Consider the following 17,314-nt stretch of genomic DNA (forward strand, 5'->3'; position numbering starts at 1 on the left):
ACGGGATGACTATCAAAGGATACGTGCAGACTCAACGTGTGGATTGCTTTCTTGGCAACGGCATGTCGACAGCTCTCTGGTCAAATATCAGAGATGCTGGAGGTTCCTAGGAAGTCTTTGGGGGCACGTCATCCAGCGGTGGGAGGTGCGGCTGGAGTGGAAGTCCAAGTTCGAGGTCCTCATTTTCCAGCTCCAATTTCAACGGGCATGCTCCTTTGCGAGTGAACTGTCACTGAAAATATTCCGTTAGTATTGTCGCCATATCAGTACAGAAATTTACCAAAAGCTACTTATCAAATCTCACATTTTGTTTGTATCGTCGGGGGAAAACAAAAGTGATAATGTCAAATGTGGGCCCTTCGAGCCCAGCACATTGCATGTGAGTTGAAACGAGGCGCTCGCAAACGGATTGAACAGCTCTGACTAAACAAATGGGCATTGCTCCGTCTACGTTTTGGCATGTCATCAATCAAACATTCCGGTGCTTTGAACTGGGAGCTTTCAAGATACCTTGAATTTGAAAGCCAGATTTCGGAATTCACATACAAATATCAAGGATGCCTAGGCCAACCTGTATCAACCTCATCTCTTTCTTCTACCCCATCGGAAACACTCCCGCCGTTTGCCTCACCTAAGATCTCCCTCCAGAGAAGGATGCCGATATCTTGCTGTTGGGATGTGGAGATTTCCGAAATATACTGTTCACAGCATACGCCGACACGGCACCAAGTGAGTAAATCCAGCCTTCTGTGACAAGCACTGCTAACTTGGGTCAGCCACACGGAGTTTGGATATCACATGTTGCGATATCGAGGGAGCCATCATCGGTATAACACTTTCGTGGCAGTCCCTTGATGTTTAGACTGACGCAGTGACAGCACAAAACATTCTGGCTTTCACCGTCCTGCTCGATGACACAGAGGGCAAGCAACATTCGAATCTCTGGCAGATCTACTACCATATGTACATGGACGAGAAGTCACTCAAACTTCTGCAAGCTCAAGCCAAGAAGTTAGTTCACTTTGCAGAGACATTCGAGTCCTGGAAGGCTGGAAAGTATGGCACTATTTTTAAATTCTGCGAGGAAGGAACATTCAACATTGTCAAGAAGCTATGGGAGGAGTACGCAACTTTCAATCGATCCAGAAACGAACAAGCGGGCTATGACAACCGATTCAAGGCCAAAATCGAGGATGCAATCAGAAAGAAGCAAGACTTTGGCAGGGAAGGATTAAATTTGAGTGCGCTACGATCTGCTTCTCCGGCGAGTATCAACCCCGGCCAGGATGCACCCAAGGCTCACGAGCACTTCTGGAAATACGGCACGACAGACCGGAATCCATCCAAATTGCCCCGAGACAGAAATTCCAACCCGACTTTTGCTTCACAGAACACAGACATTTTTACACTTCATTATGGAACTGATCTGCACTTGGGATTCCCTCTTGCAACCGCTTACGTGCCTCTCGTAAAGGACTCGCCTCTTGCGGCAGGGAAGGGATCTCGGTCAGATTTCCAAAGAATCACTGATGCTGCACGAACTCATTTTCGTGCCTGGTGCGTGGCATTTCGAACGTTTGCAAAGAATTTGACCCTGCGTTTCTTCGTAGGAGACGCAATTGCTTTCTGCCATACCCTACAGCACGTCAAAACCATCGGAAATGCCGAGAGTCATTGGTACCGCAACAAGTACACTACGGAGATCATTAAACTTGACACACATGAATACAGCTCATCAGGTTCATCACCAGTCACGTTCGATGTTATCGATACGTCCAATCTTGTCGATCATCTCGGCCCAGTAAATGTTTTGGTTGCGGCGTCTCCACTTCTTAAGCGGAACATCACTTCCACAATGTACACCGAGTCTCTGGTTGCAAGAGAGAAGAATCGCAGGGATTTGATGGAGAAGTTACTGTGTGGCTCGCTAACCCACGGTGTCACTTCTTCTGGGACTGGTTCCGATCGAGTACTGAACTAATGCGACCGCCATGTCCAATACTGCAGACACCGTCCTAGACGCTGCCACCATGCTTAGTAGTACTCAAGACGAAACCTCACAGGGGCAAATGCACTGTAGAATCGTTTGGCAGGCATCTATTCCCAATCACAATGCCGATGAGGTTGCTGTTCGGAAGCTACACTTCGATCCACATGATTTGTCGATTCTCCTCCATCGCACGTACCATGCCATGTTCGAGCACGAAGATACAATGAAAGCCATATCCACGTTGAGTATCATGACCATACGCAACAATTCTTGTCCCATGTATCACCGAGGAAGCTTCGCAGCATTGCTGAAATTCCTGAAGCCTCGTGTTGTCACCCACTGGGAGAAGATGATGGAGATGTTGATTCTTCGAATCGCGAATGACCAGACTATCATGATTGGATTCAATTCCATTCAGGACTTCTTTGCGCATCTCAGTCTATTGGATATCCATAACGCGTCTGGAATCACCGCTGGTTGCATGCCATCTGATGCAGCTCGGTTCAAGGAAGGCTTGGGATCCTGGAACACATTGCCTCCGGTTGTTTGCGTCACCCTCGAAGTCCCGCGTTCTAAACTTCACGTCTTGAAGGAAACTCCACGAAACCAACGGGGAACGTCGAATGTTCAATGCTGCGTGCAGGAAGATGTCAATTCACACTTCATCAACGGGCGGCAAGAAATCTTCTCCGACGTCCAGCTCACATTCGGAAGACTAAGTACAGGCGGCGAAGTTTCCGACGAGGAGGTCAAGGTCATGATACAAGAAGATTCTCTCGGCTGGGCTGGGACTTCTCCTCTGATAGTTTCTTTCAATGTTCCTACTTGGGTTGTTCTTCGTGAGCCTTCCAAGACCATTATCACTTTCGGACTTCAAAGCGCCCCGCAAAATGTGGCAATTTTCTCTAAATCTCTGGGCACCATGATGTTTGTCTTCGCTGCGAGATTGATGGATAGCAATAATGTTCACATCACCAGATTTCGCCCTTGCCAATCTGGACATGCAAGTATTGCGAAGCTCGGACTAGAATTTGGGAACGAGGACTCAGATCAAGATGTCAGAACCACGGTCACAGTGAACCTTGATTCCAAATCGGCATCTTTGTCTGGACTTACGGGTCGCATAGATTTCTTGTCCAACGAGGTGAAATCCCTTTTGCTTGGAGGTGCCTCGGTGGTGTTGACCCAGATATCTCCTTCAACGATCTCCGTCGGGTTGGGCAACGACGGTAAATCTTTCACTCTCAACTTTCCCATCCCAGTACTTTCCAGTCACAGCAAGACACGCATTGCTCGAAAGTCCTCGTACATCGAAGTCAGCGTTCCCTCTGCGGATCACGTTTCTGGACGGGGGTTTCCTCATTTCATGTACCCAATTTGTTCAGGAAGGGACGCACCTATTCTGAGTAACTTGCCATATCTGCATCCTTCCACCCATACAATACATTCGCCGGGTTTTAATGCTACATCGGTCCACCAACCTCCACACTGATGCACCTTCAAGACCTCCCTCCTCCATTCGAAAGGCCTTCCTATTATTGATTTCAGCCGTAAAAGTAAGGATTTGGATTGGCTGAGCCCTCATACTGCACTACAGATGTCAGCTCGTGAGCGGATGCAGCGAGATAAGTCCTTGCTTCCAGGACCATCAACTGTGACCGATATCCGCACGAATTTCAAGGACTCGCTGTTTTCGCTCATCATGCATTACAGTGGAGTTCAAGGCGAGAAAGCAGATGTGTTCTGTTTTGAGGCGCACAATGGAAGAAAGTATACAGATCGTAATCTTGGGCTCTCGCATGCTCTTGGACGTCGCCAATCACACTGTGGTGCTGGACTGTGCTGTCATTCCAGTGATCCATCAAACTTTGCCGGAAATTATGTCATATTTCTTCACAGGTTCCCGGGAATATTACTGTAATATCAAGGTGGATAATGATGAGATGAAGCTTTGGAAAATGGTCCTCCAGCTCTAGTTGAGCGCTGCCGTGATTGGAAACACAAACCCACCTGCGAATACAAGACCTCCGCCAAGGTCCCATTATCTACAGAAGAGGATGGTTCTCAAGTCATATGTTCATGTGGTAATGGGAAATTCCCAGCAAGGTTCATCACTGGGAATTCGACGTGGACATCGTTGAGCAAGTTCGCAACGAGGGCAGCGATTTCTCCAACATTCTCTGTGCCATACGTGGAGCGAATGGTTTAGCTCCAAGATTTGGTGACAAGACCTACTATATCTTGGGCCAACTGTGGAAAATTAGATGGCGTCAGTGGGGCTACTTTATCGAGGTGTGCGAAGTGCTTGAAGCTGTGTTATTGTTCCAGGAATTGTCAGCGGGAGGATTGGAAGGAGCACAAGAAGTCATGTAAGGCTGTTGAGTAGGTTGGCTGATTAATGAAGTACCGAAGCAGTGACAATTTGAGATTCCGCTTCCATCAATGTTTATTCATCCCATTCTCGCCCATAACGAAATATGGAAAGCGAGTACATCAATAACAAGACAATACGACATAAAATTCCATCTCCAAGCAAATGCATTCAGACTCGGTTTCTCCCAACAATCTCGGCGCCTCATAACAGCACTCGCACGACATGACACCTGACACAGCTCCTATCAAACCACTCCTATACCGAAAACCAAATTCCACGGCTTCTTTCTCTCCAAGTGCTCAATCTGCATCACCTATTTTCTCTCCAACTCCAGCAAATTTATCTTCTTCCTCAACTCTCTCTCCCTCATAAATCTATCAAACTCATCTTGCATCCTACCCCACACCTGAAATGAGCTCTTCCAATTTCACTCCTCGTACGCCTTCTTATCCCTCCCCCTCCCCTCCTTCTTGTCTTTCGCATGCTTCTCCATCTTCTCCACGACCCCCATATTAAGATCGTCTTCCTTCAAGTTGGAATCATATTCACACTCATAAATGAAATCCCAGAAATCCGGGCTGTCGACTTCGTCTTGTTCTGGGTCGTCCTCAGCTACGTAGAAGTACCCTGTAAACGCGTCTGCGAGATATTGGTCTTCTGTACAGGCTTTACGGTAGTTGCTTTGTCGTTTTTCGAAGACTCTTTCGCGTTTGGGCGTGGTATCTTCAAATAAGGTTTTCTTCTCTTTCTCCTCATTCTCTTCCGTTCTATTTTCCTTTTCATCTGAAGGAACATCTAAGATTACATGCTCCCAAAACTCTGGGACCTCAACCTCTTTCTGTTTCGGGCTCGATCTCGTTTCTTCTCCAGTGGGTTCTTTCTTCGCCCTTCCTTCTTCCTCGCACTTGATCTCTTCCCTTTCGGTTGATATTTGTTGTTTTGATGACATCTAGACTGAGATTTTCTAGGTTTACTGCATGTGTACTCATGTTCCTTGGGAGGTGCCCACGTGTACTCGCTTCCATAGTCAGCAGAAGGCCAGCCCTTCCAAGCTTTGATTTTGTCGCGCTGAGATGCTGTTTCGACTTGCTGTTTGTCATATTGGTTGTGGTAATAGCGACGGGTGACTGGGTCGGTGAGGACTTCGGCTGCAGCGTTGATGAGTTGGAAGTACGCCGTTGCATTTGGATTGTTGGGGTTCTTGTCAGGGTGGTGTTGAAAAGCGAGTCTGCGGTGCTGGATTTTGATTTCTGTTTCTGTGAAGTCTCTGCTCAGACCGAAAACATGGTAGTAGTCCGGAAGCTCTTTACTGGAAGGCATGTTGTTGCCTTGGTTCGATGTTCCCGATTATTCTTGACCAGGTTTGTTCAAGATTGACGTTGAGATTGTTGAGATTGATGATATGAAGGTCTGGGATTAAATTTGAAGCATAGAGCTTGAAGTCTGAAAACTGAACCTGGTGGTATTGGAGGGTGGTATTGAGTGTGTTGATGAGGAGAAGAAAAGAATGTGCTCGTGGGAATCTCCCCGGATCTTGCATTGCGCCAAAAGTCCGTCCACAGTCCAAAATGCAATGCCCTAAGTTCAGCTCTTTAAATTGAATGTTTCAACTGTACCTCATTTCTCAACTCACTAAACCTCGGGGCCATAGATTATTTCATGGCTATGAGCTAGCTCCCTCTTCTGCTTCTGTTTCAAGCTCGCTTAGCTTACTAGCTCTACTGCTCAACAATAACAATGGAACTCCAAGAATTATTGCGACTTGCTCTAATACACTTTTTAGTCTCAAGACCACATCACTAAAAGCTCGTATCTATCCATATGATTTTGTTACATCGTGTGTATGCACAAGTACCTGCCCAAGAATCAAATTTGAAATTCAGGATTCATCATGCCAGGCGCTGGATCTCAATCCTCTCGCTTAAGTTTACAGACTTACCTCTCCTGGGCGAGCAACTAGGTAGCTACTCCTCCATTTCAACACTGGAACCTAAAGTATGCCAAGCCAATTTACGAACTTCTCCATATTTTCTCGAACCTGCTATCTGCATGACTCGCAAATGGGCATAAGCCCTGACCCCAGCGATCAAAGCTTCTCCCCACGTCACCAGCGGACAGTGGCACAGTCTTGCGGGATCGTCTCTTTCGGTCTGAGGTGTGATGATCTAAAAATGGAATTGTCAGCAAAAGACTTAATATTTCAAATGGAAAAAAAGACTCAACTATTGGTGAATAATAACTGGAAATTGGCCGAAAGAGGCTTCACACTTGATCACAACCGGTTATGTCCTTCACATGAAGGGGTGTCAATTTCCACACTTGCGGACCGAGACTACGATGTGTCTTCACATTGACCTGTTAGATTATAGGAGAAAAAACGGCAAGAAAGGAGTTTGAGATCCAGGACCCGATCAACCCTGGCGGGGAAAGTGAAATCCGTGAGAGAGGATTTCCTTCCGAGATCATTACTATTAATTGAGGGAGGAATGTGAGACTTCTGTACAAATAAAGACCACTCATTTGACTGGAAAGGTTCTGGCATCTCAGATTCGCGAATCAGCTTTTGCATCTAATTCCTTGAGGTAGATGACCAGGTCACAAGACTCTTTTGTTGGAATTCTGCAGCTATTCATCGACCACCCACTCGTACACCACAATTCCATCCTCAAAAGGTTATTCGATGACTCGCAGAGGCCATCTACTGCATAATCGCTCTTTTGGCCGCCGCGTTATTGGCCATAATTGGAGCTTCCCCTCAATCATGAAGTTACACAACAGCAACCCCGCTTTTCAACATCGCGTCCTCGATAGTATCGACAGTAAGACGGAGAGACTCATTTGTGGTTAGAGTCAGGAAGTTAAACTTGGCTGTGTGATGGTCATAATTAGATACCTGGATTTCCCCAGCATTGAGATCTTTCATAATACGAATTTTAGAGCCCAGGCATCTCAACCTCAATCTCCTACTCTGATCAGATATTGCCGGAATGCGACCCATCCTCTACATCGCTCTGTTCGCTAGTCTCGCACTGGGACTGCCTACTGAAGTTGAGAAAAAGGTAAGCCTCACTTCACTATGGATCAGTCCACGCACCCTGACCATGCCTTTTCTAACCAACCAAAATAGGATGAAGCAACCACGCAAACAACAGCCAAAACCTGTGGACCTGGATTCAGTACGACATTCTCGCCTTTTACACGTGCTCAATCCTTCATCCTCCCCTTCTTCTCGCTCCACTCTCGGGCTCCCAACTTCGCAGTACTCTGAAAGCTAAGCTAACGGCCACCTCATAGACTGCACGACCTGGTGCTGTTCCCAAGCGGGATGTAACGGGAGTTTACACTGCGATGGATCATACGTGAGCTTTACCCTCGCTTTGTCTATGCCTCCATCCCCCCCAAAAAATGAGTGATTAGAAGTTGTGTCATTGTTCAAGAATTCGACTGATTGTCGCTACGAAATAGTGCTTGTCCCGGCTGAATGAATGCGTCTGTAATTGTCGGTATAATTGAGTTTGGACAAATCGATTTGGGTGTTGCCGTGCTTAGGAAATGATGAAGCACTTTAGGTACAAGTGATATTTGAGGCTGATATGAAGAGGAGAGTTTCACAATTCTGGGAGTATGACGTGTTATGTTGTCGTGGGGAGAAAGCATCCCCACCCAGCTATCCTCGCATTTACCAATGCAACTCGTATCAGACATCACGTTAAAGGTTTCTTCAACAGTCATTCTGACGAATTTCGTCTAAAATTTATTCCGTCATATGTTTTCAGTTCTCCATTCAGATTCCTCCGCGGTCAATGACGGTGGGGGAGTCACAAGTCCCTTGTCATCATGCATTTACCAGCCTCAAACACTGCCTTTATTCACCTCCCTCAATTGTTCTTATTATAATCAGTCATCCCTCAGACAGTCATCGTTGATTGTACTTAGGAACTTTGAAAAGGTTTTACCATACATGGAAAAACGTCCATCCACACACGTGGTTCTGTTTTCAGCATCCGCATCCGTACCCTCAACATCAGACTTACTCCCTATGTCCCTGCAGACCTTCTCCCTCACCAAAGGGAAGAAAAAGATCAAAAAACCTAAATATCAACAGGTTGCCTCTTCCCAAACCCAAACCCAAACCCAAACCTAAACCCGACCCCCAATTTCCCCCAAAATGCCACTCCTCAACACCTTCACCACAACCCTCACAAACAGAACAGCCGACAGACTGACCGAATCTCCCCTCAACACCAAACCCAAACCCAGCCCCTCTAACAACAATAGCAAAAATAAAAAACCCAGCTCTCCCAATAACCATTCTTCTCCCTCAGAATCCGGAGGACACAAGAAAGCGAGGTTGGGAGAGAAGATTATCGCCACAGCTGCGAAACATGTCGCTGTGGAGCTGCTAGGTGGGGGGAAGAGGAAGGAGAAGAAGGACGAAACTTCCACTCATCACCGCGCGGGTGGGTCGTCTGGTGGTGGTGGCCATGGCTATGGTTATGGGAGAAGTCATGGAGATCATGGAGACCATGGAGGAGATACAGCACCTGCAGGACATGAAACTAGAACTTACGATGCAACAAGACCTCATGCAAAAGGAGGTGACTCAAACGGCTCTTACTACGGGTATGTGAACCACACTCCTCACAGTAACAGTAACAGTCATACCACCAAAACTCCTGAATATGGAACAAAAGAAACAAAAAGAGAAGGTGGAAACGAGGTGGGTCGATTCCGGGCGACGAAGGTCGTCATGTATAGCAATGGGAAGAGGGAGAAGGATAATGATAAGAGTATAACTGGACGGGGTCATTTTGGCAGGGAGGATGGAAGACATGGAGGACACTATCTTCACCAGACGGAAGAAATAAGCAGTGATGAAGAAGACGAAGCTGATTACGAAGGTGAAGGCTGGTTTGATTGAAGATGACTGGATGACGAATGGATGAATAGATGAGCCAATGAATGAACGCACCTGGCTTTAAAGAAGTGAGTGAAGTTCTGAGGACCAGCTAATGTAGTCAGAGAGCAAGTATGAACCTAGCTCGCCCCACTAGACATCTCTTCTCGGTTTTCCTCCTTCTTCTTCTTCTCCTCGAGACTGCTCACAAGTCAAGTCAACCCAATTCAAAAGATACGGAAGCAAGCTCACCTGCCGACCTCCAATCCACAAATTTTTATGCTATATTATTATCCCATCCCTCCCTCCTCTCCCAGTCCTCCCCACCTCCCTTCCCTCTCGACCCATCTCACGACATCATATCAACATCAAACTCCAGATCAACATCAACATCACCATCTATCTATCCATCCATCTATCCATTTATCCATCCATCTATCTATCTATCCATCTATCTATCTATCTATCTATCTATCTATCTATCTATCTATCTATCTATCTATCTATCTATCTATCTATCTATCTATCTATCTATCTATCCATCTATCCATCTATCCATCCATCCATCTATCCATCCATGAAGCACACTTACCAACCAACTTACCAATTCGCCAATCCACAAGACCGCACTTCATGTTATTGGACGTCATTGATGACACTGATTCAACGTAGAGAGGAAGCGGGCAAGAAGTAGGAAAGGAAATGATATAAGATAGTGGCATGAAACGAAACAAGAGTGAAAGAGAAAGGAAAATAGGACACATATAGTTTTTGAAGTTATTTTGTTGATTTCTCTTATCTCTCCCACGTCTCCAACTTCTCCGTATTCTGCATCTACTTTCCAAACTCTCCTAACACACCCAAACTCCTTGTACAACGTCTGCCTGTCTATATTTACTTGTCCTTTGTCTCAGTTTGCATATTTACACCATCCTCCTGTCCATCTTCCGTATCTTTCCCCCGTCTAAAAAGCAAATATCCCAACGACATAAAAAAAGAGACTCTCGAAAAAATCTCGAAAACAAAGCAAACCCAGGCAGCCAAGCCAAGCCATCTATGCCCATCATTAGAAACAGTAGAGTACACCTCGTCATTATCGAAATTCCCCAAACAGTACTGAAAGAATTTCTCCTCTTCTCTCTTCTCCTTTCTTCTACCCCCATGCAATGGAATGCTCATCTCCACAAGTGAACTGCTTCCCCACAAATGCCTCTCGTCGCGGTTCTGTCTTCGTCCTAGGCCAGTGCGGAAGAGATCTGATCATCTCTCGCAGCATACTCAAACGATCGTTCAAGCCCAGTTCATCCCTCACAACCAGAAACTATACGCAAAAACCAGCGCCGTGTAGATCGTGCTCCCGGTATACAGGAACTCGAACCACGCGGCCTGACCTCCGAAAGCCACCTTCTTACTCTCCTTCGTTGGATGCGCAACACCGGTCTTCTGGTCTCTAACCAGTAACTCCTCACGTTCCGGCACCATGGGTGGATCGATCGCATAGGACACCGGAGTCCACAGACTAGAACACAAGAAGAGGAAGGTGAGAGGTGGCCAGAAAGCGTGAGTGATGAGTCCAATGAAGATGTCGCGGACGGATTGTCCTTCTGGGAAGAATACGCGATAGGAGGTGAGAACCACGGCGACGAGAGTGAAGTATACGAAGACGAAGTGGAAGATGGCCATATAGTTGATGAGGATGGCCCAGAGGCGGCGGAGCATGGATTTCTTGTTCTTGGCATCACGCTCGTTCAGTGCATTGCCGAGGGAGCCGGTAGGCTTGAAAGCTACGACTGAACCGCCGAGCCATTTTGGGAGGATGAAAGAGCGGATAATCGAGAGTGAGATATATGGTGACATCCAGAGTTGGTAACGACTGTCTCGTTGTCCAGTGTGGTAACCAGCTGGGGAGAAGAGCGCAAATTCGCAAAGTCGGTTACACATGAATGCAGCGAAGCAGGTGCGGATCAACCAGCGGAGTTGTTCCATATCGGCGAAGGCGATCAGGGGTTTACCCCAGACGAGAACAACTGGGATGGCGAAGAGAGAGATCGTAACGAGGATGGTGAACATGCCGAGAATAGCGTAAAGAGCACCTGAGAAGCGCTGGGCGCCAGACATCATCTTGACGTCTTTGCCCCAGAGACAGAAGTTGAGCTTGACTGCTGTCTGAATGGTTCCAATTGCCCATCGAGTACGTTGCTTGAGATGTCCACCGTAATCCTCGGGAACAGTACCGAACTGAAGGGGTTCGTGAATATAGGCAGTTTTCCAGCCACATCCGAGCATGAGAGTCGAGGTTGCTACATCCTCAGCCAGAGAACCAAGAGGGAAGTTTCCGATCTCCGTAAGAGCTTGACGACGGATGACATAGCCAGATCCAGTGCACCATGCGACTCCTAGAGCGTCCTTGATGGGTTCAATTACGTGCACGAAGAAGTTCAGGGATTGGGCCAAGGGATCGGATTTGGGAGTGTTGTAGAACAATTGAGGTGGGCATGCCAGGGCGAGTTTTGGGTCCATGACCATGTGTGGCATAATTGCTCGTAGCCATGAAGGTTCGGGAATCTGGTTATGTCAGTAAATGAGGTCCACATAAAGATTTTCGCTCGCTTGGATAAATAGAAAAAAGGATTTGTTTACCATATCAGCGTCTAGGGCGGCCATGAACTCATTTGCACCACCTGGCATAAGTTCCAATTGCTCGAGTCCATAGTTCAGATTTCCGGCCTTGAAGTGATGTGGTACTCCCTTGACCTTTGTTCGGGCCAAGTAGTAGACGTTCGAGTAGATGTATCCGAGCTGATTAATCATTTCCTCCAGACTGGCCGACTTTCCGTCATCGAGAACGACCACCCTGAATCTATCACGAGGATAATCCAGATCGCAAGCCGCACGAACAGTATCCAAGACAACGTCATCATCTTCTCCGCAGCAAGTGACGAAAACATCGACGCCTGGGACCTCGTCGCTCATCAATCTCAATTGCGGCCTGTTTCTCTTCTTCAAGGCCCACATGGTCCAGAAATTATGCATCTGCGATGGGATAGCCACGATGATTTCGACACCTAGGAAGATCCAGGCTCCAGGGTATACGACGTTGAACTTCTTCTGTGCGAGAATCACACATACGATTCGTAGGGCGAGATATGTTATGTACAGACCCGTGTTAAGAAGTGCGAGGAAAGGCACGAACTTGAAGATAAATCGGCGCCATCCTTTGGACAGCTCGACATCGTCACGATCGTGAAGACGCGATATCGAATCTTGGGAAACAAGGGAGTGTTTGGATGGGAAGGTTGAGGTAGAGAGGTTTCCGGTGGCGGGACCTTTGTTAACCAGTGTTGTTGTGCTCAGGTAGCTTCTTGATCCATTGAAATCGTGGTTATACTGACGAACATTAGCACTTCTTGAATGGATGGCCATATTATTAGGGACATACTGGTGATAATGTAGGCGTAGTACATCTTGAATCTGCTGGAGTACCTGGGATCGACTCTGGATGCCACCCATAAGCCGACCCAATAGAGTCGTGGGCTCCTGGATATCCAGGTCTCATTCTTCCTCGCGGGCTCGGCGTCGCAGCTAACCGTTCTGGCATCATGAGATTATCTGTACTGATAGCATGTGGATCGTAGTGAGTGCTGAGGTATGGCTGATTAGGGCTTCTGATATCCTTCATCTCCTCCTCGTAGTAAACATCGCGTCTGTCCATGGCGGGCGACGTATGTGGGCGGCGGGGGAGTTATCCCTTGGTAGCACAGTCAAAGTGTCTCTCTTGCGTTCCTTCTCCCAGACAATGGCTGGTACAGTAACGGGCGCCGTCCGACAACTCCGAAATGCTTGATTGATGATTAAGGCTTGATTGATAATAAGTACGAACGAGAGTCGATATTGCAAAAAGAAACAATCAGATGGCGTGAAAACGAGTGTGAGTCCTTGGTCGAGTGATTATTAACGTTGCATATACGCGTCCGTGAGCGAGTGTGGTAGTTGGTGGTTGGTGGTTGGTGGATGGTGGATGGTGGATGGTGAGAGTGAATCGTCTCGTCTGGAAGAGACAAGACAGACAGACGGTCTTGGAGATTGAAGGGGAGGAGACGGAAGGAAGAGAAGAAAGGAATTGGTGGAAGGCACGAAAGAGAACTAGATCCCGGCAAGGGAAGGGAAGGGAAGGGAAGGAGGGAAAGTCTAGAGGCGAGAGAGGAGGAGAAGCGAGAAATGAGAAATGAGAAATGAGAAATGAGAAAGAGGGACAGGACAGGAAAGTCAGGAGAGACGAGACATCCAGCCCAGCACCGCACCGCCTGAGAGCTATTTCGGATAGCCTCTGATAGGTATGGGACCGGTGGGGGGGGGGGGGGGGGGGGGGGCCGAGGGAGGGCCTTGGGGAATAATAATGTCTCAAAGCGGCGCGCAGTTTTTTGGTGGTGTTGGTGCTGGCTACTGGTTACATTCGCTCAAGTGCCACCTGGTGCTACCCACCGCACCGGCACCTCATCGGGACATCCGGATCTGGTTCCCCCCCCCAATGCCCCATTGTTATCAAACTCTTCTATGATTGCGCCCCTCCCGTTTTTAATTTGACTTCTAAGTTCTGGAAATCTTGATTCTTGACATCATGCCTGTAATGCATCCCATTATTCTTGATGCTGCATCCATGCAAAACGCTTGTCAACGTGGAGTTTGAAGCTGTGCTGTGCTGTGCTGTGCTGTGCTGTGCAGCTGTGCACACGCCTTCGTCTCGTCTCGCCTCGTTTCGCGCTCTCACCGGGTACGGGTACGGGTACGGGTATCCCAAAATAAAACAATGCGCACATGTGAAAATTAAAACACATTATTTATGATTCTCCAGGCCCCAGGTTCAGGTCCAAGTCCAGGTTCACCTCCGGCCTTCAATTCATGCCTTCCTAGCTAGCCCAATCAAATCTTCTAACCCCTTAACATCCCAATCATACCAGCCAAACCAGCCAAACCTCCCAAACCCAGCCCCTTCAGAAACCCTCAAATCCCGGAAATCACCCAATCAGCGCCCAGAAATACCCAGAGCACAAGACTTGGCTTGGCCACGATGTCATGTTCCATTCTCACCTCGCTCTGTTCTGCTCCTTTGCCTTTTCATCTACATCTGTCATGATCAACTTCTCGGGCGGAACAGGCGATCCATCTCATGCTCTTCTACGGTGGGGTGGTATTCATCTCTCCAGGATCGGGTGCTGACGGAAGTGGATACGAAGCATTTCAGCATATTTCAGCGTAACTGCCTCGACTGCCTCTCAACCGCACAAGTCCGACCCCTGCATAAGTGCCGATTATCTCTCCATACTGTACTGTAGTGCCTCTCCCTCTAACCTCGTCGAGCCATAGCGTCAGCCCGCAGCATTCCCACACGAGCTTATCTCTGCTGGGGGGATGCCTGGGAATGGCTCAATTGGGCAGAATGACGCTGGGATGGGACCATGGCGCTGCGGCATCTCGTATTTGACCCCTGGTGGCGAGTGCAGGGAGAGCCTGTGAGTGGATGCTTCTCAGGGGAGCGAGGAGCGCATCGGACGAATGACGGGGAAAAGATTGGGATAGGGGACGATGGCGAGGATGGGTGCATGCGTAGCGTGACGCCGCGCGATTACTTACGGGGACTGCAGATGAGAATTTTTGGCAGTGTAGTGGACTGAGTGGACTAGCGAGACTACGAGTACCTTAGGTAAATTTACTGGACTGAGGTGGAGTTGCAGTGGCATGCTCATGCTCATGCTCGGCGGCACTGGATTTGAAGGTTTTTTTCTTTGGGGCGAGTAAGTTCTTGCCGCTTTAGTAGGGACGTATGGTTATGGTTCGCGAGGTGGCGGACAGACAAAAGACTTGGAAGGATTCCTAGGTACTCGTAGCATGGTATAGGAGAGAGCCCGCTGGGCGTCGGTCGAGTACTGTGCTCAGTGTGCTGTGCCTATTGTTGGACTGGGGCTCCTGCCTGCTGCTACCTAAGGTACTACGGCTCTGCTTGGCCTAGCTGCCTCTCTATCCGGTACTCGTACCCAGCTGCCCAGCTTGATCCGAACTGATCTGCTTGATTTGATTTGATTTGATTTCTCCTTGATCGGATTTTATCGACATTTGAACTGGGTCCCATTATTCAGTCGATCGGCACTTTCCCAGAAATTGGATTCTCCTGCGCGCTGAGACATTCGTTCAATCAATCAGTCATCCACCACCACACATTCGTTCCAGCTTCGAGAATTCCTTGACTTTTCGTCTCCGCCCAGTCTTTGACGTGCCCTACCAACCTAAACATCGCGCGATCCGACACGACCGAGTAATTGAACGAGGGAGCAGAGGACAGCGACGAAGACGAAGACGACGACGACTACAACGACGACGACGGACGAACGATTTGCCTTGTACGAGTATCTGTATTATTCGCTTTGACGCACAATAATCACAACAGCAATCACTATCAATTACTCACGACACTCGTTTCCGATCAACTATTTCCTCGGCATCGATCAATACATATCATAATTAATACACCTTCCAAGCCTCACAACACCCTCCCACCCTCAAAATGGGCATCAACTTCCGCTGGCTCGTCAACGCCGGGCTGCTCATCCTCCCTGTCGGAACCACAATCGGCGTCCTCATGGGCGTTGACTCCCACCGAGCAGCTACAGGTCAAGAACCCATCTTCAATAATCCAAATGGCGGCACGGGAACTGGTGACGGAGGAACGGGCAATAAGAATGATGATCGGATTACCAGCCAGCTGTATTGTCAGAAGCAGGTTGGTGTTAGTCCGCCAAGTTCCGGGGTCAGGTTTATGTGTAAGTGGTTTAGATTTCTGTTTGTTTCGTTTGGTGCTGTTTAATGATTGTGGGATTATATGAGAATTGGGGTCTGGTTTGGGTTCCTGGGGGAAGGTCCCGAGGAAAGGGAGACGATGCAGTTGGAGGTGATGGAACGGATATCTGCCATCAATCAGAGGATAGAGATGCTCGCGAAAGAAGCGACTGGATACACTCCGTCTTTCTTGGGTCAGCTTACGCGCGGTTCTAGAATATTGGCAGAATGCTTGTAGGATTGGCACATCTGGATATGCGCATAATTGCTTACTTCTGACTTGGATTGGATTTGGCTAACATTCTTGACACAGTAAACCCCAATCAATGGGGGTACACAGAAGGCGAACCAGGAGCTATGTGTATGAACGTACGTCTCCCCTCCTCTACTTCCACTTCCGACATCCACCTGCATATTTGTTTCCCATCGAACCTCACCACTAACCTTTCCATAGGTGACATCCCGCAACAACGGCACCTACTCCACGCCCTCCACTGCTCCTCCCTTCACAGTAACCTGGTCCTACCCACCCGGGCCAGCTACCCAACCCGTCCACGCCTTCCCTAACGTACAAGTCATAACCGGACTCCCCGCTCTCCTCTCCACCATCAAAACCATCGCCCTCTCCACACAGTGGACATACGGTGTGGGCAACACTGCCGCAGAAACCACATCCAAGGAAGACCTAACCACCAACGCGGTTAACACTAACGTGGCGATCGATATGTTCTTGGATGCGGACCAAAAGTCCGCGGAGAACAGCAGTTTGGCGAACTATGAGGTCATGGTTTGGTTTGCAACATTTGGATCTGCAGCTCAGCCCATTGGTTTGGACAAGGGGGCAGTTTCGACGGAGAGTATTAACGGGACGACTTTGTATGTTTCTTCTTTCCCTTCTTTTCCTAACACCTTCAATTCCCCTCTTCACAGCTTCAACTAATCCCCATGTCTAGCAATCTCTACACCGGGCAAAACTCCCTCCTCCAGAACGTGCTCACCTGGGTCGCAGCCACCACGACCGAAACCTTCTTTGGCGACATCGCACCACTTCTCACAAAGCTTGACACCATACCTAAAGCGAATTTCACGAGTGCGGGATTGTATATCGGGCATTTGGGCATGGGTACTGAAGCTTTCTCGGCGACGAACAATGTCACGTTCAGTATGCCGCTTTTGAGTATCGATATTGGGGTGTAAGGGAGGAGGAGTTGAGGAGATTGGA

The 17,314-nt window shown here is 48.2% G+C and overlaps 7 protein-coding genes across 7 annotated transcripts; 5 read left to right on the plus strand and 2 right to left on the minus strand.

The window, feature by feature from the left end:
• Positions 1–557: 557 nt before the first annotated feature.
• ONS95_008727 (uncharacterized protein) lies at positions 558–1,981 on the plus strand (the record flags this gene model as incomplete). The annotated part of the gene is made up of 4 exons (XM_058502273.1): positions 558–620; positions 654–729; positions 777–827; positions 879–1,981. The coding sequence occupies 4 exons, from the start codon at positions 558–560 to the stop codon at positions 1,979–1,981; spliced, it is 1,293 nt and encodes a 430-aa protein (XP_058361200.1).
• Positions 1,982–1,991: 10 nt separating this feature from the next.
• ONS95_008728 (uncharacterized protein) lies at positions 1,992–3,487 on the plus strand (the record flags this gene model as incomplete). The annotated part of the gene is made up of 1 exon (XM_058502274.1): positions 1,992–3,487. One exon carries the CDS (start codon positions 1,992–1,994, stop codon positions 3,480–3,482), a length of 1,491 nt encoding a protein of 496 aa, XP_058361201.1. The 3' UTR covers positions 3,483–3,487.
• Positions 3,488–4,791: 1,304 nt separating this feature from the next.
• On the minus strand, positions 4,792–5,975 carry ONS95_008729 (uncharacterized protein; the record flags this gene model as incomplete). The annotated part of the gene is made up of 2 exons (XM_058502275.1): positions 5,339–5,975; positions 4,792–5,276 (listed from the first exon to the last, which is right to left on the minus strand). Exons 1-2 carry the CDS (start codon positions 5,682–5,684, stop codon positions 4,792–4,794), a joined length of 831 nt encoding a protein of 276 aa, XP_058361202.1. The 5' UTR covers positions 5,685–5,975.
• A 1,376-nt stretch (positions 5,976–7,351) lies between these two features.
• On the plus strand, positions 7,352–7,632 carry ONS95_008730 (uncharacterized protein; the record flags this gene model as incomplete). The annotated part of the gene is made up of 2 exons (XM_058502276.1): positions 7,352–7,423; positions 7,492–7,632. 2 exons carry the CDS (start codon positions 7,352–7,354, stop codon positions 7,630–7,632), a joined length of 213 nt encoding a protein of 70 aa, XP_058361203.1.
• Positions 7,633–8,532: 900 nt separating this feature from the next.
• On the plus strand, positions 8,533–9,285 carry ONS95_008731 (uncharacterized protein; the record flags this gene model as incomplete). The annotated part of the gene is made up of 1 exon (XM_058502277.1): positions 8,533–9,285. One exon carries the CDS (start codon positions 8,533–8,535, stop codon positions 9,283–9,285), a length of 753 nt encoding a protein of 250 aa, XP_058361204.1.
• A 737-nt stretch (positions 9,286–10,022) lies between these two features.
• On the minus strand, positions 10,023–13,600 carry ONS95_008732 (uncharacterized protein). The gene is made up of 2 exons (XM_058502278.1): positions 11,902–13,600; positions 10,023–11,826 (listed from the first exon to the last, which is right to left on the minus strand). Exons 1-2 carry the CDS (start codon positions 12,769–12,771, stop codon positions 10,570–10,572), a joined length of 2,127 nt encoding a protein of 708 aa, XP_058361205.1. The 5' UTR covers positions 12,772–13,600; the 3' UTR covers positions 10,023–10,569.
• A 211-nt stretch (positions 13,601–13,811) lies between these two features.
• On the plus strand, positions 13,812–17,289 carry ONS95_008733 (uncharacterized protein; the record flags this gene model as incomplete). The annotated part of the gene is made up of 4 exons (XM_058502279.1): positions 13,812–16,076; positions 16,406–16,461; positions 16,547–16,968; positions 17,046–17,289. Exons 1-4 carry the CDS (start codon positions 15,821–15,823, stop codon positions 17,287–17,289), a joined length of 978 nt encoding a protein of 325 aa, XP_058361206.1. The 5' UTR covers positions 13,812–15,820.
• Between the last annotated feature and the right edge of the window lie 25 nt (positions 17,290–17,314).

This window comes from Cadophora gregata (assembly GCF_030347475.1).
Source record: "Cadophora gregata isolate MNR1 chromosome Unknown scaffold_3, whole genome shotgun sequence".
Lineage (NCBI taxonomy): Eukaryota > Fungi > Ascomycota > Leotiomycetes > Helotiales > Ploettnerulaceae > Cadophora > Cadophora gregata.

What these genes read in the sequence shown, in the direction of transcription:
- ONS95_008732 (XM_058502278.1), bottom strand. Translation starts at nt 12,771, where the DNA reads ATGGGTGGCATCCAGAGTCGATCCCAGGTACTCCAGCAGATTCAAGAT. An exon ending in CCGCCCTAGACGCTGATATG is followed by an intron (nt 11,827 to 11,901) that starts GTAAACAAATCC and finishes TGACATAACCAG; the next exon opens with ATTCCCGAACCTTCATGGCT.